General features: G+C 45.4%; 1 protein-coding gene across 1 annotated transcript in view; it reads left to right on the top strand.

Annotated features, from left to right (window-relative positions):
- The first annotated feature begins 243 nt into the window (after positions 1-243).
- The window catches only part of PRKCA (protein kinase C alpha), a 381700-nt gene continuing 362515 nt past the window's right edge, over positions 244-19428 (top strand). The window contains exons 1-2 of the mRNA XM_029927074.1: positions 244-493; positions 3490-3521. Coding sequence (XP_029782934.1) covers positions 321-493; positions 3490-3521 — 205 coding nt within the window. The 5' untranslated portion in view covers positions 244-320. The remainder of the gene's footprint in view (positions 494-3489; positions 3522-19428) is intronic.

Below are 19428 nucleotides of genomic sequence, written 5' to 3'. Positions count from 1 at the left end.
GCGGTGGGCGGCGCCGCTCCGGGCCGCCTCTGCCGCCGGGAGTAGGAAGCGCGAGCGCCGGGCGCCGGGCTGTCAGTGAGCGTGGGGCCAGCGAGCGAGCGGCTCCGGCTCCGGCTCCGGCTCCGGCTCCCGCGCCCGCTCCGGCCCGACTCTCCCCGGCGGCCGCCGCCGCGCCGCGACCTCGGCTGCCGGCCCGCGCCCCCTCCACCCGGGGTCGCCCGCCACCCCTCCCCCCCAGCTCGCCCCCGTCCCCCCTTCTCCCAGGCCCTCCCCGGCTGCTGCCGCTCCCGGGCGGAGGCAAGAGGTGGTTGGGGGGGACCATGGCTGACGTTTTCCCGGCCAACGACTCCACGGCGTCTCAGGACGTGGCCAACCGCTTCGCCCGCAAAGGGGCGCTGAGACAGAAGAACGTGCACGAAGTGAAGAACCACAAATTCATCGCCCGCTTCTTCAAGCAGCCCACCTTCTGCAGCCACTGCACCGACTTCATCTGGTAGGTGCGCGCGGGCCGGGGCGTACGGCCGGCCGCCCGCACCCCTTTCTCGCGGCGCCCGGGCGCTGGGGGCCGCTCCCTCCCCAGTCCGAGTCGCTCTGCTCCGGGGAGCCCTCGCTCGGGCCCCCCACCCCCACCCCCGAGTCCGGGCGCGCCCACTCCGGGGCTGACTCACTCGGGGAACTTGGAGAGCCGGCCGAGTCCGAACTCTCGCCCGGAACGACGCGCGCGCGCTCCGGGGACGCTCGCGGGCAGGACTCCCGGGGAAGTCGCCGCTGGGTCACCCCCCCCCCCCCCCCCGCCGCAGGAGGGAGGCTGGCCCCGCGCCGCAGCGACACCGATCCCCTCCGCGGCTCCAGTGTCCCCCCGTCTCCCGGGCGCGCCCGCCCTTCTGCGTGGACGGAGGAGCCGCTGTCTGCTGGGTGTGAGCGAAGGGGAGAGCAGAGAAGCCAAAGGGCAGAGTTTTCCCCGGAGAAGCACGCCCGGAGTAACCGGGGAGCGGTGGCCTCGCGGTCCAAGTCACTGGCGAACCAGGCTGGGCGCGCTCGGGGGTGTGTGTTTTGCTTCCCAGCGGGCTCGGTCTCCGCTGCCACCTTGGGTCCCTGCCTACTGTAGCTTGTGTCTGCTGGGCACGGGAGACCGGACTTTTCTGGCTGAGCCCCGGCACAGCTGAGAGACCGCAAACTGTTGAAAGGTGGCAGTGGGGGAGGGGGAATTAAAACCAGGCGAAGAGCAGAGGGAGTCCTTGAGAACAGACCCTGTCGACACGAGCTTAAACCTGCCCGGTTGAGGAGGACCGAGGCCTTAGTTAAGATCGCTGTAAGGTGTCAGCTCAAGTAGAGTCTATAGTGAATGCAGGTGTTAACTTTGGCCAGTGCTTTGGGGACCCTGATAAATGGAAAGCCTTCAGGGGTCTCTGAACCCCCTGAGACTGGGTGAAACTGTACATGCCTTTTTCTGGTCCTAGTTCTAGCTCTTAAGGGTTCTTAGAACGTTGGGGACAACACCTTCCCCACAAACCCCGAACTTTAGAAAGCTGAAACTTAGGGAATACTAGGTGCTTCAGTTTGAGTTGTTCCCCCCCCCCCCCCGCTTTAGATTGGCAGATACTTAGCCTTTGACTACCTCTTCAGGAATGTGGCTAGGAAGCTCCACAGGTCAGAACTCCAGAGAAAGGTTCCTTAATTCCTGCCTTTGCTAGGCTAGGGGCTGCCCTAGGGTGATAGTGACACATTGTGCCCTGCCACTAAACCGTGTGGCATGTCTCTTGTTGGGGCCCCTAGGCAGAACTGGTGGATGGCTGTGTGAATCCGTCACACCTGGGGGCAGAGGCGCTGGATCATGGTTGTAATAAGACACTTAACTTTCCTTTGTGGATGGGATCTGAATTCGTCACACTGGGGGGATCATCTGAGTCCCATGAATGTGTAATAAGGTGTAATTTTTCCTTGGTGGAGGACATTATCTGAATCCATCACATCTGGAGAAACTCCCGTTTAAGTGCCGGGCAAATGTGCTAAAGTGCTTACCTTTACCTTTATGGATGGCTATTCAAATCCATCACACCTGGGGGAAATCTCTCCAAGGGAGAGTTCCACAAACCTAGTTCTAATAAGGTGCTTAATTTTTTCCTTCTTAGAAATCTCAAAAGTACTTCCATGAAAAGCAGTCATGTCTCTGAAGGATTTCCTCTGTGTAGTCAGTATATGAAGCAGTTGCGCTCTAAGGGGTAGTTACTTGTAGATATGGGTATCTAAAAAGTTCTTAGAGCATCAGGGCAAAGAGTGCATCTAGTTAGGGGGAGTCCTGCAGCCTGCCTTGTCATGCTCCATGAAAAGGGAGCAGCAAGGCTGCTGCCTGCTTGTGCCAGAAGTAGGTAAATTGGAAAGAGACATGCAACATACATATCCAGGCTTGTTAATGTCTTTCCACTCTCCTTGCCCCAAAGGATTAGCTCCTGGTGAACTGCTGTGGCGCTTCAGGTCACCAGGTGTAATGTGAAGTGGAAAATAAAGGTCTCTCTGTCCTACTTCCTCCCTGGCTAATTCACCTGACTATAAACTACTTGAAAGGTCCTGGAAAATATTAACCAGGATTGTCTTGCAGTGGTTTTAACTTCACTTATCTTCCATGGTTTCTGTGGGTCCCTAATTTGAGTTTGTCTTAAATATTAAAACACTGATGCTTTAAAACCATAAAGGTTTGGGTTTGTTTTGGGGGGGATGACTAAGTTGTATGTAAAGATAAGTTGACAAGACACTTCATATAAGATGGCTATGTAAAGCAAAAGATCATGATTTATCTTTGAATTTTAGTGCAGGATATTCCAGTTGTAACCGTGTTTACAGTTTAATGTCCATGTCAGGGCTGGCAGAGTAAATCTTCTGAAGTAACTTACAAGAATAAAACAGCCTCTGTATTTGCTTTGAATTCTATTGACCAAAAAAAAAAAAAATCCATCATAATCTCCGATGCAACTTTAAATATACCTATTCTGTAAAATCTGTCTCCTTTGAAACCGAAACTTAATGTCGAGTGGTACTGTCTGGCAGTTCCCAGACACCTATTTTAAACACATACCAAAGGAAGCCAGTTTTTAGTTGACTTTAGGGAGAAAAAGGACTTTCACTTCGTCTCCAGGGACAAAATGAAAGCACTTTTCAACCGTAGTCATCCTTTGGTGACGTTCTGCCCAATTCCAAAGAGAGCCATCCTAGCCCTCTTCGGGTCTTGAAACTTAAGTGTTAATGATGACAAAGTGTAAATTGGAAAGGATGGTTGTACAGGGAAATAATTCAAGGAGCCTTTGGAGGCCATACAGAGGTTGGTTTCTTTCCCCCAAAGCTGAATTACTTGGTTCAGGTATGTTTTTCTTAGCAAATCATTGGTTCTCATGTACAAACCCTTAGTTCTGTGGAATATCTTGTTTGATAACTGACTTGAAATATGGTCTACAACACAAGGTGTTAAGATACTTTGTTGTTTCTGTTTTTCAGGGGGTTTGGGAAACAAGGCTTCCAGTGCCAAGGTAAGCTGCCGCATCGGATTTTATTTTCAAGTACAATGTGAAATCAAATCAGCATTCCAAACAGGAATAGGATTTTCAGTTATCTTTTCTTTGCGATTCAGAAAAAGTTGAGATCTTTTCAAAATGAGGTCTGTAAATTTGGGCTATTAAAAAAAAAATCAAACCGTATTGCCTAGTAATCTGCATATAGAGCTGCCTTTTTCTCACTGGGTGGGGGGAACCTTCCTGTAACTTTATTTTTTGCCAAGAACATTCTTGTCAAACTGCTGTCTTTGTGTGGGTGTTGAGGAAAAGAAATGGAATCACTTCGTATTCATGTGGCTTTTCTTCTTGCTCCCTGTTTGTTCTTTATTGCTCTTACCTCTGCTTTGGGTTGGACTCATTGTAACTAATTTTAGGCCGTGCATCGTTCTAGGAATTTTTTTGTTGTTTTTGGTTACTGATTGTTGTCCGGAACAAAGCCAGCACACTTTAAAGTTACTTGATTGTAACAACTTGTGCTAGAAGGCACATTTTTCCATTAGAGTGAATGTGAGTGTCTATGTGCTGACGACCCTCTGCATCAGGAGAAAAATCCACTGATTCCCACCTCGGATCGGATCTGTAGTTGTATTTCACACACGGGTCACGTAGCTCTTAGGTTATACGCGGCGTTCTGTTTAAAGTCAACACTTGTGAGCCCGGAATGCCTTGACAAGCTACTGAGCCTACCTTCTGGCTCTCTTCACGATCTATATTATATTTAGTTCCGGTTCCATTTCCCCTTTGGGCAAAGGTTTATTAGGGCAAGTGGAAAGAGTACATCCTAGCCTGGAAAATATTATCCTAACACTGTTTAATATTAAGCACATTTGAGAGACACTGTGTACTTAGAACCCTAAACTTGTGCTAGCGATTTGGTTTATCTTTTAACGTTCTTCAGATTCATGAACTTGCTTCTTACGTTTCCTAAACACACTGTTAATGCAGGTACGTTATGGTACAGTTAATATACTACCTTCATGAGTGCCTCAAACTCTGAATAAATCCTGGAGTTACATTGGAAAATCAAGGGATATTCCTTTATAGAGACAGGCGTTTTACTGCATCCCTCTTTATAGAAGATGAGAGGAAGATGGAGCTCTTTACATTCCTCAGTTGTGGACCTGAACTTGATTAGGCAGTGTTTGGGCCTAGGCTTGAAATGTGATTGTATTTTTTAGGAAGTTAATTTAAAAAAATTCTTTATTTTTGGAAGAGTGCAAGTTGGGGAGAGGCACAGAGGGAGGCACAGAACCTGAAGCAGTCCCTGGGCTTTGAGCTCTCAGCACAGGGCCCAATGCGGGGCTCGAACCCACACGCTGTGAGATCATGACCTGAGCCCAAGTCGGAGGCTTAACTGACCGAGACACCCAGGCGGCCCGCTTTTTTAGGAAGTTGAAATGTGGAAAATGTGGTTCTGGGCTGATTTATCCTTATTTTTTGTAATATTTGGGTGGGAACCTATGGAAACCCCAGTACTTGATGAAAGTAGGGGTTTCTTAAACTTACCATTTTTTATATACTAAGACTTGAGGATAAGATTGGTCCCTTCTAGACCTGCTTGTTTGAGTCGATTTTGTTGGTGAAACCAGAGTGGCAGTATTAAGGGCATAAGGGGGTCCTGCATGGCCCCTCCCCCCCCCCCCCCCCCCCGTAGGTGGTGGATATCCTTCCCTGTCAAAACCTTTTGTCAACTAATTCTACTTAGTGGTTGCATGTTGGGTGTATCCAATTTATCCATCTATTTCTCTGATACTTTGTTCGTACTCGTGAAATGTTGCCAACATCCCATTGGACACCATGGTATTTCTATAATATGTAACAATGTGCATTGTAGATTTTAAAGAGTACACCTGTGTTACTCTCAAAAGATTACAATTGTTTTCTATGTTGATTAGGTCCCTTTCCCTTTTAGCAGAATCGGATAAAAGTTCTTTGACATTTTTACTCTGGTCGGTGAAAAGTTTAGTTTTTGTGTGGATAAGGTTGAACAGTTTCCAAACCTGTTTTAGCCCCTGTATTCTGTGAATTGCCCTGACCAAACACTTGAAGTCTAGTTCTTACAAACTAGACAAGATAGAGCAGCGAGTATATGCTTCATGTAGTTTTTTGGGGAAGAATTAAACCATAGGTCTTTAGTTAGTTTCTGTATGCATTTACAAACTGTAATTCACAAACCATTTCAAATACAACCTATCCGTAACATGCTGTCTGCTTGTTACATTTGGTTTAGTCAGTATCCTCAGCATTGGAGTGTGCATGTGCTAATCCATTATCTCATTCACAACTTCTGGATGTCTGCTCAGGACCGTGCTTTTTAATTGCACAAATGCAATTACCTAACACTTGCAGTTTGGCACTCTTCTCCAAAGTAACATCTCCTCATTTTCGAATACATTCAATTTAGAATATACTGGTTTTCTCTTCATGTTCTCCAACTGAAAATCTTTGGTAGAGTCCTGTTCTTCAGGAGAATAACCTCTCATCCTCTGCCTTCAGCAGCATACCCTCTTTGAGATGGCAGTTGGAGTTTGAGACTTTTTGTATTCCCTCTGTTTTCTCACCTGATGGAGGCAGCATCTTCTCGCTCTTAGGATCTATGACTGAAGTCCTATGCTATATACCATAGCTATAGCTAAGTGTATTTTGGAGAGATGTATATGCTCCAAGTAGCTCACCTAGTTGTATAGTAAGATAGCTTTAAATCTGAACTATCTCAGTAAATGTTCAGAACTAGAAGACTAAAGATGTGAGGTGTAGTAAGGTGTAGTCCTTTAAAACTGGGTCCTAATCTATGCTATTGAAAAATCATTTTACAAGCACATAAAGATCCCCCCCACTCCCCACCCCTTTCCTTCCCAGAGATGCAATCCCACCGGAAGTAGGACACCTCTCTGAAGATTAGATTGTTGCCACTTGTGCTTCACGGACCCTTTACCATTCTTTAGGTTGTAGTACAGGTGTACCGCCCTGAAAAAGTGGATGTGACCAGGGCAGGTCAAGGGGAAGGAGATCCCGCTGTGAACATTTGCTGCCTGAAGCCGTGAAGTCGTGAAATCAAGGGCCATAAACGCTGGAGAACAAAGAGTGCAGAGAGTAGTTAAGGAGCTGTGAGATCAGATTGTTAGAGATGAAGACCAGCTTGTCGCTTTGTAGATCTGTCATTTCAAGGGTAATTTCAGAATTTGCCTTTGGATTTTTGAGGCTTCGCTTTCTCCTGGTTTGCATCATCTACTCTCTGCTGGTTTCCTCTTGAGAGGCTCGCAGAGAGCTAGTCCTTGTCCAGTCTGTCCGTACCCCCCCCCCCCCCACAGGAGAGGGAGGAGGGTTTTTCTGGCCTGGTCACTGATGAAGTTGAGATTGAAACCTGGAAGGTCTGTCTCCTCTTGGTAGTAGCATGCACTGACTGCTTCTAGAAGAATGGAGGTTGATATTTTTTTATACTCCTAAAAATTTTAAATGGTTTCATTTGTTTCTGAGAGAATCTCAAGCAGGCTCAGGGCTGCCAGCCCAGAACCCAACGTGGGGCTCGAACCCATGAACCGACAGATCATGACCTGAGCAGGAGTCGGACGCTTAACCTACTGAGCCACCCAGGCGCCCCTGAACGTTGTTGGAGGGAAGGAAGTTCTTCTGCCCTCCCTTTCTTGGCTGTGTGAGAGAAGGAATTCTGGAAAACTGGGCCAATTTAAGGGAGTGTGACCTCTCACAGAAGCGGGGGTAGAGCTGGGAGCTTTTTTCCAGAAAAGGACGTCCAGTTCCTACCAGGGCCTCTCAGATGCTGGGAGCCAAGCAGTTGGACAGTAAGTGCCAGGACATGGAAGGGGGCTGCGGTCTGAGTTGGGCTGAATTGCGAATTTGCCTTTGAACAGACTTCTTTCCCATGTACTAGTCCCTCTGCTCCTGAACTAGGGACGACCCACTGACTTTCAGAGTTGACCCTTTTCCCATCTTCAAAACTGGGGTGTTTGCCTCTTGGCACCCCATTTCTCATTGGTTACTCTTCAGATTAGAAGCTGTGTTAATAGGTGGTCTCCCAGGGTCATGGATAGAATGCTATAAAGATCCATCCGTGGAACAGTGTAATTTGAAATTCTGATGGATTTGCCCTGAGGTCAGATCAAAGCCTAATTTTATCTTCAAAGGTAAAATTGTCAAATACCTAAAGCAAAAAAGCATGGTGGAGGTGGGCAGTTAGAACTGTCTTTCGTTCCAACTTTTTTCCTCCATAAAAATACATTAATACTCATTAGGAGTTAGGGACACATGGATGAAACTGTTAGATATTCCCACTTTGTGCTGTACACTTGATAGGAAATGATTTCTCATTAATGGCTTCCTGGATTGCCACTTTCACTTAGTGCATTAAGTGAGCATGTCCAGTTTTATTCGCGCACACACTCCCCACCAGAATCTGAGGCAGTAGTGTCCGGCATGGTTATCTATCTGGCCAGGAGAAACCTTAATATTTTTGCAGATGGACTTGACCTTGAAGCTTCCTCTTGAATTTTAATGCTCGGATGTACTACCCTCTGAGTGCACTCTTCGGTGATGTTCTTCAAACTTCAGTTTTTAGGCACATTAACTCTTAGCTTGCTTGCTCCTTTTCCCCCTCCAGGACATTGAAGACCACATACACTTCATGTTAGGATGAAGTCTAGCTCCTGAGCCAGGACATTTTAAGTCTCCCGTAGACTCTACCAATGCTTTGCTTCTTTCTGTGCTTCAGTTACTGCAAATGAGTTGCAGTTTTCCAGAAAGGATCCTCTTCAAATTCAGCTTTTTTTGTCCTGATAACACCTGTCTTACCCGTGACTGGGAGCCTGAAGTTTAGCTCCGACCTTTTCCATCCACCCTGCTCTTCTGGACGCTCCCCTGGTCATGGGATCCTCCCCCTCTATCATTCCACTCCTCTGCCAGCCTCGTGTGCAAGGACTGCCTCTTATTTCTGTCCCCTGTATTTAATGCCATGCCTGACACTTGGTAGATACTATGTGACCATTTGGATGGTTGTACAAAAGGGATGATCTGAATGTCTACAGCCAGAAGGGTGGCAGGGTCTTCTGACTGCATGCTATTTTTTAAAAATATAGTTTATAACTCAGTGATGTCAACTAGGCTAGATCATTAGGTGACTTCAGAAAAAGTACTTTCTGAAGCTAAGTCTACCTACTCAAAACCGGAAACAGAAAATGCTAGTTTGTATCTGTAAGTCCTAGGCAATGCTAGTTTGTATCTATAAGCCGTAGGCAATGGTAAACTTGATAGTAAGCCATTTCATGTGCCTTTTGTATCTTCAGAGAAGTATCTAGGCATCCATAACGAATCCTATTGCCACAAAACGGAGGAGAGCGTATTATGGACCACAGCAGGAGGGGAACAGGTCTTGGGTACGGGGTGACAGATTGAAACCAGCCCCGGCACGCGTGTTTGGTACGGTGTTTGAAGTGCTGTTTTGTTTGGAGAGTGCTCATCGCTGAAACCCGACCGTCACGCTCCAGAGGGAGTAGTAGCTCAACTTTATGGTTTCTGATATTTTTAAACTTCATGGGCCAGAAAGGTTTCTGTGCCTCAATGTGAGAAGTGACCGAGGAGCGTGGCAACGGGAGCGCCCAAGTGGAACTGTGAACACTGCATTATAACCGCTCTGAAGACCTGAGTCCGTTGAAAGGGAAGACCAACCAGTGTTAAATGCTGAGCGAGGCTGGACGCTTCGCTGTGACATTTCACATCCCTCCATCCCCAGACCCCTCACGAAGCGCAGGAGAGGATCTCCTTTTTGGAAAGGAGTGTGCTGACCTGCTGGTCGGAGTGGAGAGGGGGTTCAGATTCAAACAGTTGGGCTGAAAAGCATTTTCAGAGCCAAATGGAAACTTTTTTGATACTTAACGAAGCTTGGATTTAGAGGACAGAATGATGGCGTTAAGGGAAGCATTTCTTGGTGACAGAATCAAGTCTTCACGGTCCTGTCAGAATTTCCATGACCAAACCCTTTATTTCAGGTCTTGTTTTCTACTAAACTGTGAAGCATTAGACTTTAAACTGAGCCCAGAACACTTCAGTATCGGTGTGGTATTAAGTCAAATCTAGATGAAATTACTGTAGCTACATTAAAGCCCTCTATTAAATTATACAGAGGGGAAAATGGCTTTTGGAAATAGATTTCTATCAAAAATGTAATGGAGGAGAATGATTAATTGTCAGCACAAGATCAGGATTTTTAAAAGAGCAGGTTCACAGAACAAGACTAGCATGCGGGCCGTTCATCTTGAATGCCTTCACGTGTGTTCTTTTTCTTCCCTCCCTAACCGTGACCCATCTTTAGGGTTGGCATTTTGGGAAATACAGGATCCATCTATAGTTTCTGGGGATGATTTCAATAGGGAGTTAGGAAATGAGGGTGGAAATATAGAAATTATTAGTGTGATTATTCAAATCATGTTTTCACCGACAGGACAATTGACACTTTGGACTTACAGGATGTCCAGTAGTTCAGGCACAGTAGTCTATGTTGTAGAGACTAAAAACCCTACAATCACCCATGTAATCCTTGCTCTTAGATCTTGTTCTAAGCACTCTTCATTATCACCACTGATGCTTGGTTTTGAAAAGGTAAGCAGTGGTCTCATTTTAGGGAAACCAGCACCAAGGTATGAGAAGCTCAGAACTTGTCCCAGGTCACAAAGTTGGAAAACGGTGGATCTGGGCATCCACCGCCCAGGCTGTGAACCCAAGTGTTCTGGTTCACAGTTCCTCCTCCTTTAAATTTATTTTGAGAGGGTGTGCACAGGAGGGGTGGGGGAGAGCATCCCAAGCAGGCCCCACACTGTCCGCGTGGAGCCCCATGTGAGGCCTGAACTCATGAACTGCGAGATCCTGCTCTGAGTAGAAACCAGGAGTCACATGCTCAACCGACGAAGCCACCACGTGCCCCCATTGTTCCTTCTCTCCGGTAGGCTGACGCTACGACCTGGGCCATGGAGGCATGGGAGAGTCCGGGGTCTCTCAACTCCGTAACGCTTTGCCCACAACTCGTGGGAGATGTCAGACCCGTGGACCTGCTCTGTAAATCATGCCGGGCAGGGTCAGACTTCTTGGCATCGGAGCAGAGGGGAATGCTAGACGAAAAGCGTTCATAATAGAAGCTCAAATGAGATTGGGGTGGTTGAAGCATGTGGGGGTGGGGAGGTACTTCCTGGGCTCTTTAGGAAGTAGCTTTGGATTTGAGCTTTGTAGGATCCAGAGACTTTCCTTTGATTGTAGAGATGGAAGATTTTCTAAAGCGAGGAAATCGCTAGAGCAAAGGGGGTGAGATGAACTTGAATGACCGGGAAGCAGCATGGGCCAGGAGGGAGGCCATACTGTTAGAAGTGTTGCCGGTGCCTGTGCCCAGTGGAAAAGCTGACTCGAGATGTACGTGGAACTCCAGGCTTTCCCCCATGTACTGCTTCTATGCCAATGCGATTTCCTATCTCTTCATGCGGTGCTTCGTTCTCAGAAAAAGGTTGCAACAACAGATTAAATCATCCTATCCTCATGTGAAAGATCTCTTGTATTGGAGCTTAGAAAATTACTTGCTTTAGGAAGTGCGTGGCTTTGACGCTGTTCTAAGGGTCTCTATTCTGAAACTGCTACTATTAATTACAACATCCAGTTTGAAGTCCGGGGTATTAAAACACAAACTACATGACTAGAGGTGATCCGTGGAGTTAGACTAAAAGTGCTGATACATGTTAATAAGGGAAACAAAAAGCATGTATTTAAAATCCCTTTCCGTTTCGAGAACTGCATACCAATGGTCAGAACTTCTGGTTTATTAGTGGTTATTCCCTTTCCATGGTTCTAGACTGGAGGGTTCTAATAATCCCGATTAGAAATGTGTGTGAAGGAAGGCAGAGGGGTGCTGCAGAGCTCTGCCTTTGGGGACAGAAAAAGGATTTTCACGTGGGTTTCAGAGTTGCGGAATACAACCTGGTAATCCTGTCGCTGCTGACCCGTGCTTACATGCCAACACCTATGGGGAACTGGCTCTAGGAGCAGAGGTGGGGCAGCGTGCTCATGGTCCCTTGGCTGTGAGACCAGAGTTAGTAAATGCAGGGTTTTTTTTTTTAAATTACTGTCTGAAGCTCTACAGCTAAGTAGCAAATCCCTTGTACTCTTTGCATTCATTCCTCCCTTAGACTATCTAATGAAACATGATTTGTGTTGCTGTTTATTGTAACTGGAATAAAACTCCCTTTGATCCAAGGAAGCTAGGTGTGTGCTCATAAAGGCTCTTGTTAGCTTCCGTTCTTATCAGCCTTGAAACTAAGAGCGCGTGAAGGACCTTCATGTGTGTTCCTTTTGACCGAACGCATGCAGCTGTCAGTCTTAGAATACAGAATGGGAGCTGACAGACTCCAGACTTGCAGATCCTACGTCTTATTTCTTAACTACTTAAAATGTGGAGGAGAGTTCAAATCCGAGTTATTTTCTATTTCATAAAGGTACTTTTCTTTAGTGCAGTTGTAATCCTGAATTGGTACGTGGATGTTTAACACTTAACCAGTGGAATAGAAAAACAGCGATCATGGTAGGAGTCATTTGCCTGATTTTGAAATCTTAGATCTTTTTCACATGCTGAGTTTGAGCATTAAAATGATTTTCATGCAGTTTCAGATTGGTTTCTTCAATCTAAATGACTCATTAACACAGAAGACTTTTTTTTTTTAATGTATTGTTTTTCTGAGCGTGGGGGAGGGACAGAGGGAGACAGAAGATCTCAAGAGAGACTTTTTTTTTAATTTTTTTTTAATGTTTTATTTATTTTTGATACAGAGAGAGACAGAGCATGAGAGGGGGAGGGGCAGAGAGAGAGAAGGAGACACAGACATGGAAGCAGGCTCCAGGCTCTGAGCTAGCTGTCAGCACAGAGCCTGATGCGGGGCTCGAACCCACGAACGTGAGATCTGACCTAGGCCGAAGCCGGAGGCTTAACCGACTGAGCCACCCAGGCACCCCTCAAGAGAGACTTAAAACCCATGTAGCCACCTGGGCACTCTAGTCATCCTCCTCGAACATCACTTTATCTCTGCGTACCACCTATGTGCCTTTAAAAAATCAAATGAGGGGCACCTGGATGACTCAGCAATTGAACGTCTGACTTCAGGTCCTGATCTCACAGTTCATGCATACAACCCTCGGGTTGGGGTCTGTGCTGGCAGCTCAGAGCCTGGAGCCTGCTTCTGATTCTGTGTGTCCCTGTCTCTCTGACCCTCCCCTGCTTGCGATCTCTCTCTCTCTCAAAAATAAACTTAAAAAAAAAAATGAAACATTAAACATCCCAGAAGTAACCAGGGCCATTAGGTCTAAGTTCAAGTTTAGGGATCAGAGTCGAGCTACATGGCCTTGAAGTTCCCTTTTTGTGTAATGGCACCGTTAAGCGCCATAGCACCTGCTGGTCTTGAGCAGAGTGTGGGCTCCTAGGATGCAGATTAACTTGCAAAATTGCGTTTTATAAAGATCCATTATTGGGTGGGAGTTGGAGTAGTTGGTACGTATTAAGACAGGTCTTACTTGTCGTTGCCTAAAGCAAATCTTGTAAAACCTGGTAGAATAAAATGAAGGTGAAGGTGCTAGAGAGCAGAGGATCACTCACTGGACGAGGCTCTGGTTTATTAAACTCTTGGTATCACACCTCTCATATTAATGACTTTCATGACTTCACAAACTCGGGAAAGATAAAGCGTTCATGATAGTAACTGATAAGATTGTGTATAAGGTGCCTTTGACTCTTATCCGTGCAGAATTAATGAAGGCCCAAGTTTTATCTCCGAGCTTGGAAATGCATTGTCAGCTTCTGGCCCTCGTTTGGATTCCTGTGTATCCTTTTGTTATATTCAATACTTTGTAGACTCTGTCCTAACAGGAGGTAACTATGTGGAGACTTTCTTGGGATATTTAAAACTTATTAGAAATGGTAGAGCATATTCACATAAGATGGATAAATCTTTTGGTCACTAAGAACCTGGGTAGCTCTTAAAAGCACTGGAATTAGTATTGCTTAAGTTACATATTCTTACTTTATTTTAGAGCACAAATGGATGAGCGGTAGAGGGAGAGAGGGAGACTATCCCAGGTGGGCTCCATGCTTTGTTCGGAGCCTGATGTGGGGCTTGATCCCATGAACCCAGGATCATGACCCTAGCCGAAATGAGGAGTTGGAGGCTCAACCAACTGGGCCACCCACACACCACAAGTTATGTATTCTTAGGTGGTAAACACATGCTTGTATTTAAATGTAGGTTTACAATCCGAATCTTGTAGTCAAGGGATCAGGAAGAGCTGTGTTCTTAGAATTGTAAAGTGAGAGAGGACCGTGGAGACTATATAGCTGAGGTTCTTGAATTCTAGCCACAGAGCTGGCCCCCAGAATGAAGTGACTTGTAAATGCAACAACACAAGTGTGACCCCCTAAATATCCAGCCCAAGTCCTATCCACTGTTACCTTCCTGCAGCTTGGTAGCTTATAATTAAGTGCTGTTGCCAGTAAGTATAGATGCTTATCCGGTAGTCTCTATTTAAAGGAAAGATGCAAGGAATCTTCAAAGTAGGTGCTAGATTCCTTTTATTTGAAAAATGGCTGTGCCTTCTAGAAATGAAGATGCATCTTGCTCTGGATGTGTCTTGTGTCTAGGAGTTATATTAGGGATTATATATTTATCTTTGGTGTAGATGACCAAGGGAATAAGACCTTGAATTGGTATTGGATGGGAATTCGTGAGCAAGGGAGAGGACCATTTGAATTTTTTTTTTTAACTTTTGTTTTTCTAACTTTAAATCTTGATTCTTTGGGAACAGGCTGTGCTCCTAAGGCTGCTTTTTAATAAAGTTTTAAATGTTTTTAATCATTTTTTTTGAGAAAGACTGTGAATCGGGCAGGGGCAGAGAGTGTGAGACCCAGAATCTGAAGCAGGCTCCAGGCTCTGAGCTGTCAGCACAGAGCCTGAACCCACAAATTGTGAGATCATGACCTGAGCCACTGAACTGGCTGAGCCACCCAGGCACCCCTCTTAAGGCTAGTTTTTATCTTACATGGAGATCTCCCACCACAGCTGACCTGGCATTTTTCTAGATCATGTGAAATTCTTTCCAAGTCAATTAGTATCTAGTTAATACTAGATACTACAATTAGTATCTGCAAATGTCCATATTTCTAGTAGCACCTTAAACAAGATATGAAGAGTAATAAATGTAACTATTGAGTTGACTTGGTTTTGCTTTCTGTAGTAAAAGTAAGTTACACCCTTAGAACTTATTTCTGGACATAGTACAGCAAATACAGAAGTCCGATCTTTATTTCCTATAGTTCATGTTGATTTGAGGTTCTGATTTTGGAAATAGATACAGTAATAAAAAATAAACAAAATGATAGATCTGAGAACATGTTTATTCATACTTTTCTCAAAACTCCTTTCCTGTCTAAATCCAAACAATGCAAATCTTTTAATTGTTCCTTGGAAAATCTTCATGTCCTAGATTTCTAAGTTCCTTTAAAAAGGAGCTCAGAATGATGGTTCCTTCCCCCCACCCGCCCCCTCTTGGTGAATTCTCTGCAGTATTCTTGGACATCTTTATTGCTCTAAGTCTTTGAGCCCTGTTCAGATTAGGAAGTTCTGAGTGAAAAAATACCACCGTATGAATAATTCTGAAAATTTTTGTCGGGGCCGAGTGCTGAGAGTAGGGAGCTTCCATTCTACCTCCTCTCTTGCCCCTTTGTGCCTGCTGCATGGACATTATTGCCTGCTTTGGGTAAGAGCCTGCCTTTGCACATAATTCAGGTCAGTTTCCTGAGGGGGGGGGAAATCTTTGCATCGGGGGTGGGGCAGTGAGGGAGGACTTGTAGGTTCATGAACTGAGACACCAACCACATCTCCTCTGTGGGTGATTGAAATGTCCCTGGGCACTACTTGGGGTTCTAGGTCATCAAATACCTTCAAGAAGGAAGTTTTTCTTTCATTTAAACTGTTACTTTGAACTTATTTTAGATACAGCAAAGGTGAAAAATGGTACAGGGGCTTTCCTCCAGATCTCTCACCTGGCTTGCCTCCGCGTTAACATTTTACACACATTGCCCCTATAATGTATCTGGGAGCCCCAGGGTCGTTGACCTGTGGAGTTCCCCAGGGGTCAGGATTCCTGCTGATCCTCCCGCATCCTGGAGGACAGCCCAGTCTTGTCTTTTCGGCAAAATGGCACCTGGATACAGAGGTTTGATCGGGTTCAGGTTCAATCTGGGTCATGACTTTAAGATGCCATTAGAATCATGTGCATGTAGTCCCATGTATATCAATGTGGGAGGGACACTAGTGGAGTATTTTCCTATCAAACTATCCAAAATTGAGGACAGTTAACCTAGTCAAATGGGCTTATTAAATTTTGCAGTAGACAGTAGGCACCGTGGAAACACCTGCGTGCTACATGTGGAAACTGGGTTGTCAGGTCTTTCCAAATGTCTGGTGTTCATCCTACCTCTATGCAAATTTTGGTTTTTACCAAGTACCGTGGGTGAGAGGTGTGTGTGGGTGTCTCGTGGAAAGAATTGCTTCTTGTCAAGTAGCGCTCACCTGTCTGAGCCCCGCCCCCATGACTGAGCCCCACCCACACGTCTGAGCTTACGGTATGTTTTGTTCTTGGTCTTAATTTCCGACACAAGGTCAGCAATGGGACTTGAGAGTTATTTTTGTGCCCCGGAACATCTGGGGGCAAAGAGAAGAAGCGCGTGAGAGGGACTTTTGGTGTGTGCCTGTTTGAAGCACCAGATGGTCGTCCCCTCTTGGACCTGCTGTGTATAGTAGCGTGTGCTAGCTGTAGTGCAGGGAAGGGGGTTTTCGTGAGAACCAGGGGCCTGTCTGCCCAGGAACTTAAGTTTGATCTGAATAGGATTGGAGATGCCTAGTAAGTACAAACAAATCCCCTCGGAAGCGCTAGACTGGAGACGAGGTAATCTTGGTTCGAATCCAGGTTAGGGCTCCGTCATCCTGGTAATGAGGAAGTTGGGCTCTCTGAGGGGTGGCAGGTGTGTGACATTGTTGTCAGCAGCTGTGGCAGAGAACACTGACCATGACCCGCTTTCAGCTTTGGGATCCTCAACTCGTAAGCCGGGTAGCCTTAAATATCGGGTGAGGGGGATCAACATGGAAGACCAGCACACCTATCTGTCACTGCTAGGCTGTTTTTCGGGTTCCCCTCCTAGTACTGATCTCTTGAGGATGAGGAAGATGAAGGACCGAGGTCCCCTTGCTGCTCAGTGTTTGTTTACCCCTCTTAATTCTTCCATACGAGAACAAGATCTCTAAAAAACAATCCATGGTACTAAATTAAAAAAATATATCCTTGAAATATTGAATGCTTGATGCAGAACAAATCATTGATTACTGGGAATTAGTATTTTTTTTTAAGTTGATTTTGAGAGAAACCGAGACTGTGAATTGGGGAGGGGCAGAGAGGGAGAGAGTCCCAAGCAGGCTGCACACTCTGTGCAAAGCCCCACCTGGGGTTCAAACTCCTGAAACTGCAAGATCATGACCTGAAACCAAGAGGCGAACGCTTAACTGACTGAGCCACCCAGGCCTGCACCCCTCTCCCCCACAGGAATTAGCCTTAATCAGGAATGGAGTTGGTTTAGGATGGGGTGGGTGGGGGAGAAACCCTGTTCATTCCTTGGTATTCCTTGATGTTATTTTTATTAGCATGTAAGGTGTTAGATTTTTCTGACTTCTGATGGGTCAAAGCCAATGTTTTTGGTGTTTTTTGTCCCCTCCTCTAGTTTACGTGAATTATAGTTGAGATCTGGTATTTGAATTGGGTTTTGATCTTTCGTTCTCAGACACAAGTATTCTCTGGAAGTGACAGATCTGTAGAGAAAACAGCAAATGTTAGTACACCTTTGTTTTTGACTTTGTGGGAAGCAGGATGAAGGCTGAAGGGACGGTCCCCTAACCGGAGCAATGCTTGATGGTGGCAGGAGTAGACTGTGATATGGAGAAACGCATCAGAGAGGAAATCGGTTTGGAAGCAGTGAGTCGAGATGCAATGTTCCTGAAATGGAACAGAGTGAAGGGAGAGGGGGAAAAAACCTTATGGGGTGGGAAGCTGGGGTGTTTTTTTTTTGTTTTGTTTTGTTTTTTTTTTGGAAAGCTTACTTACAATCCTTTGAGCCAGACAGAGCCCTAGAATTACTTTGAGTTTACAAGATGGCATGCTTTTGTGTGCCCAAATCCTGTTTGTGCCAATTTGACCTTTAAAATTTCCGTTACTGTCTCCCATTCCTGTCCTCCTTTTTAAAAAAGCCAGACTTTTGTGTCAGGTGTGAGGCTTTATGGTTGGTAAGGCCTTAAGACTTCCATTCATAGCTGGCTGCTGTGAATCTACTTCTCTAATACATACTTAGTACATATTGTGTACGAGGCACAGTGCTAGTTCCTGGGAAGGATAGTACCTAAAATCGATGGCGTATGACCTTGGTGTCTCGCTAGGTGTTAAGCACTTGCCATAGCTAATTTATTTAATCTTCGTAAGGAGAGGAGGACGGGTTATGTTGTGGATGCAGTAGAGAGGTTGTATTACCTGAATTCTACAACTGAGTGGGTTAGGTTAGTAGTTGGATATAGATTGCGAGTATGGATACATTTTTTAAAAACCAAGCATGGATTTTTGTGATATTTCATCCAAAAACAGTCTCTGAAAGGTAAATTCTTCATGGATTTATATATTTTTAAAAGCAGAGTACCTTTTTTTTTTTTTTTTACAACTTAGATCCAGATGTTGTCCTTTCTCCCCTCCCCCAAGTCCCTCATTAAAACGCAGAAAATCTCTTCGTAAGAACATGTTCTTTAATTTCCTGTCTTCGATTCTGGTGGGACAGGGTGATGGAAAGCAAGTGCAATCAGGCCTAGCAAACATTACATGGAGGTTTCAAAGATCCATGGGGTGAGTTTACATTTGACAGATTAATGCGGTCCCACCATTTGACTTTCTGGGAGTGTTCCCTTTTCTCTCCTGAGGTTGGGAAGCTTCATAATCAGGTTTGCTGTTGGCCTGCTTTGTCCATCTTTTTGAACTGTCGAGATCAATTAGGTTGAACTTCCCCAGCGTCGGGTACAATCTGGCCATCACAGGCTTGGCTTCTCTCAGAAGTGGGGGTGGGTACTTTTTGATGTGTTCACCAGATTTCATATATTGGGTTTCTGTTTGATAGGGCTCTAATTGGTCAGTATTTGTGATTTCTTGATATTCTAAAATTTGATAAAGGAGAGGCTTGCTGAATGATGGGATACCTTTTGTTTTACTTTTGATCATCAGTTTACCTAAAAATATTCTTAAATTTTTATTCTCTCCTACTTCCACAACCTCCCAGCATTTGAAATCAGCTCTGCAAACATCTCGATCTTTAATCCATAGGACTTAAATCTTTTCTTTTTTTCCTTTTAAAATTTTTTAAAATGTTTTATTTAGTTTTGAGAGACAGAGACCACGCGAGCAGGGAAGGGTCAGAGAGATGGAGACACAGAATCTGAAGACTGGCTCCAGGCTCTGAGCTGTCAGCATAGGACCAGTCTCAAGGCTCGAACCCATGAACATGAGATCATGACCTGCGTTGACGCCTGATGCTCAACCGAATGAGCCACCCAGGCGCCCCTAATTCATTTCAGTTCCTGTCTGCTCTGACCCTAGATCTTTCTCATTTCGTGTATTTGGAAATAAGTCATCAGTAATTCACTTTAATTTGAAAATTAATACAAGTTTGTAGGAGAATTTCACAAAATGAGGTATAAAATGTTAGGTTACTCTGTATTCAACAGAGTGTGTATATTTAACATTGTTCTATCTGTCAGGCGCAGTGTCT

The sequence above is a fragment of the Suricata suricatta genome, chromosome 17 (genome assembly GCF_006229205.1).
Source record: "Suricata suricatta isolate VVHF042 chromosome 17, meerkat_22Aug2017_6uvM2_HiC, whole genome shotgun sequence".
Taxonomy (NCBI): Eukaryota; Metazoa; Chordata; class Mammalia; order Carnivora; family Herpestidae; genus Suricata; species Suricata suricatta.
The sequence above is the reverse complement of the archived record's forward strand: the minus strand, read 5'-3'. Positions and strand labels throughout refer to the sequence as shown.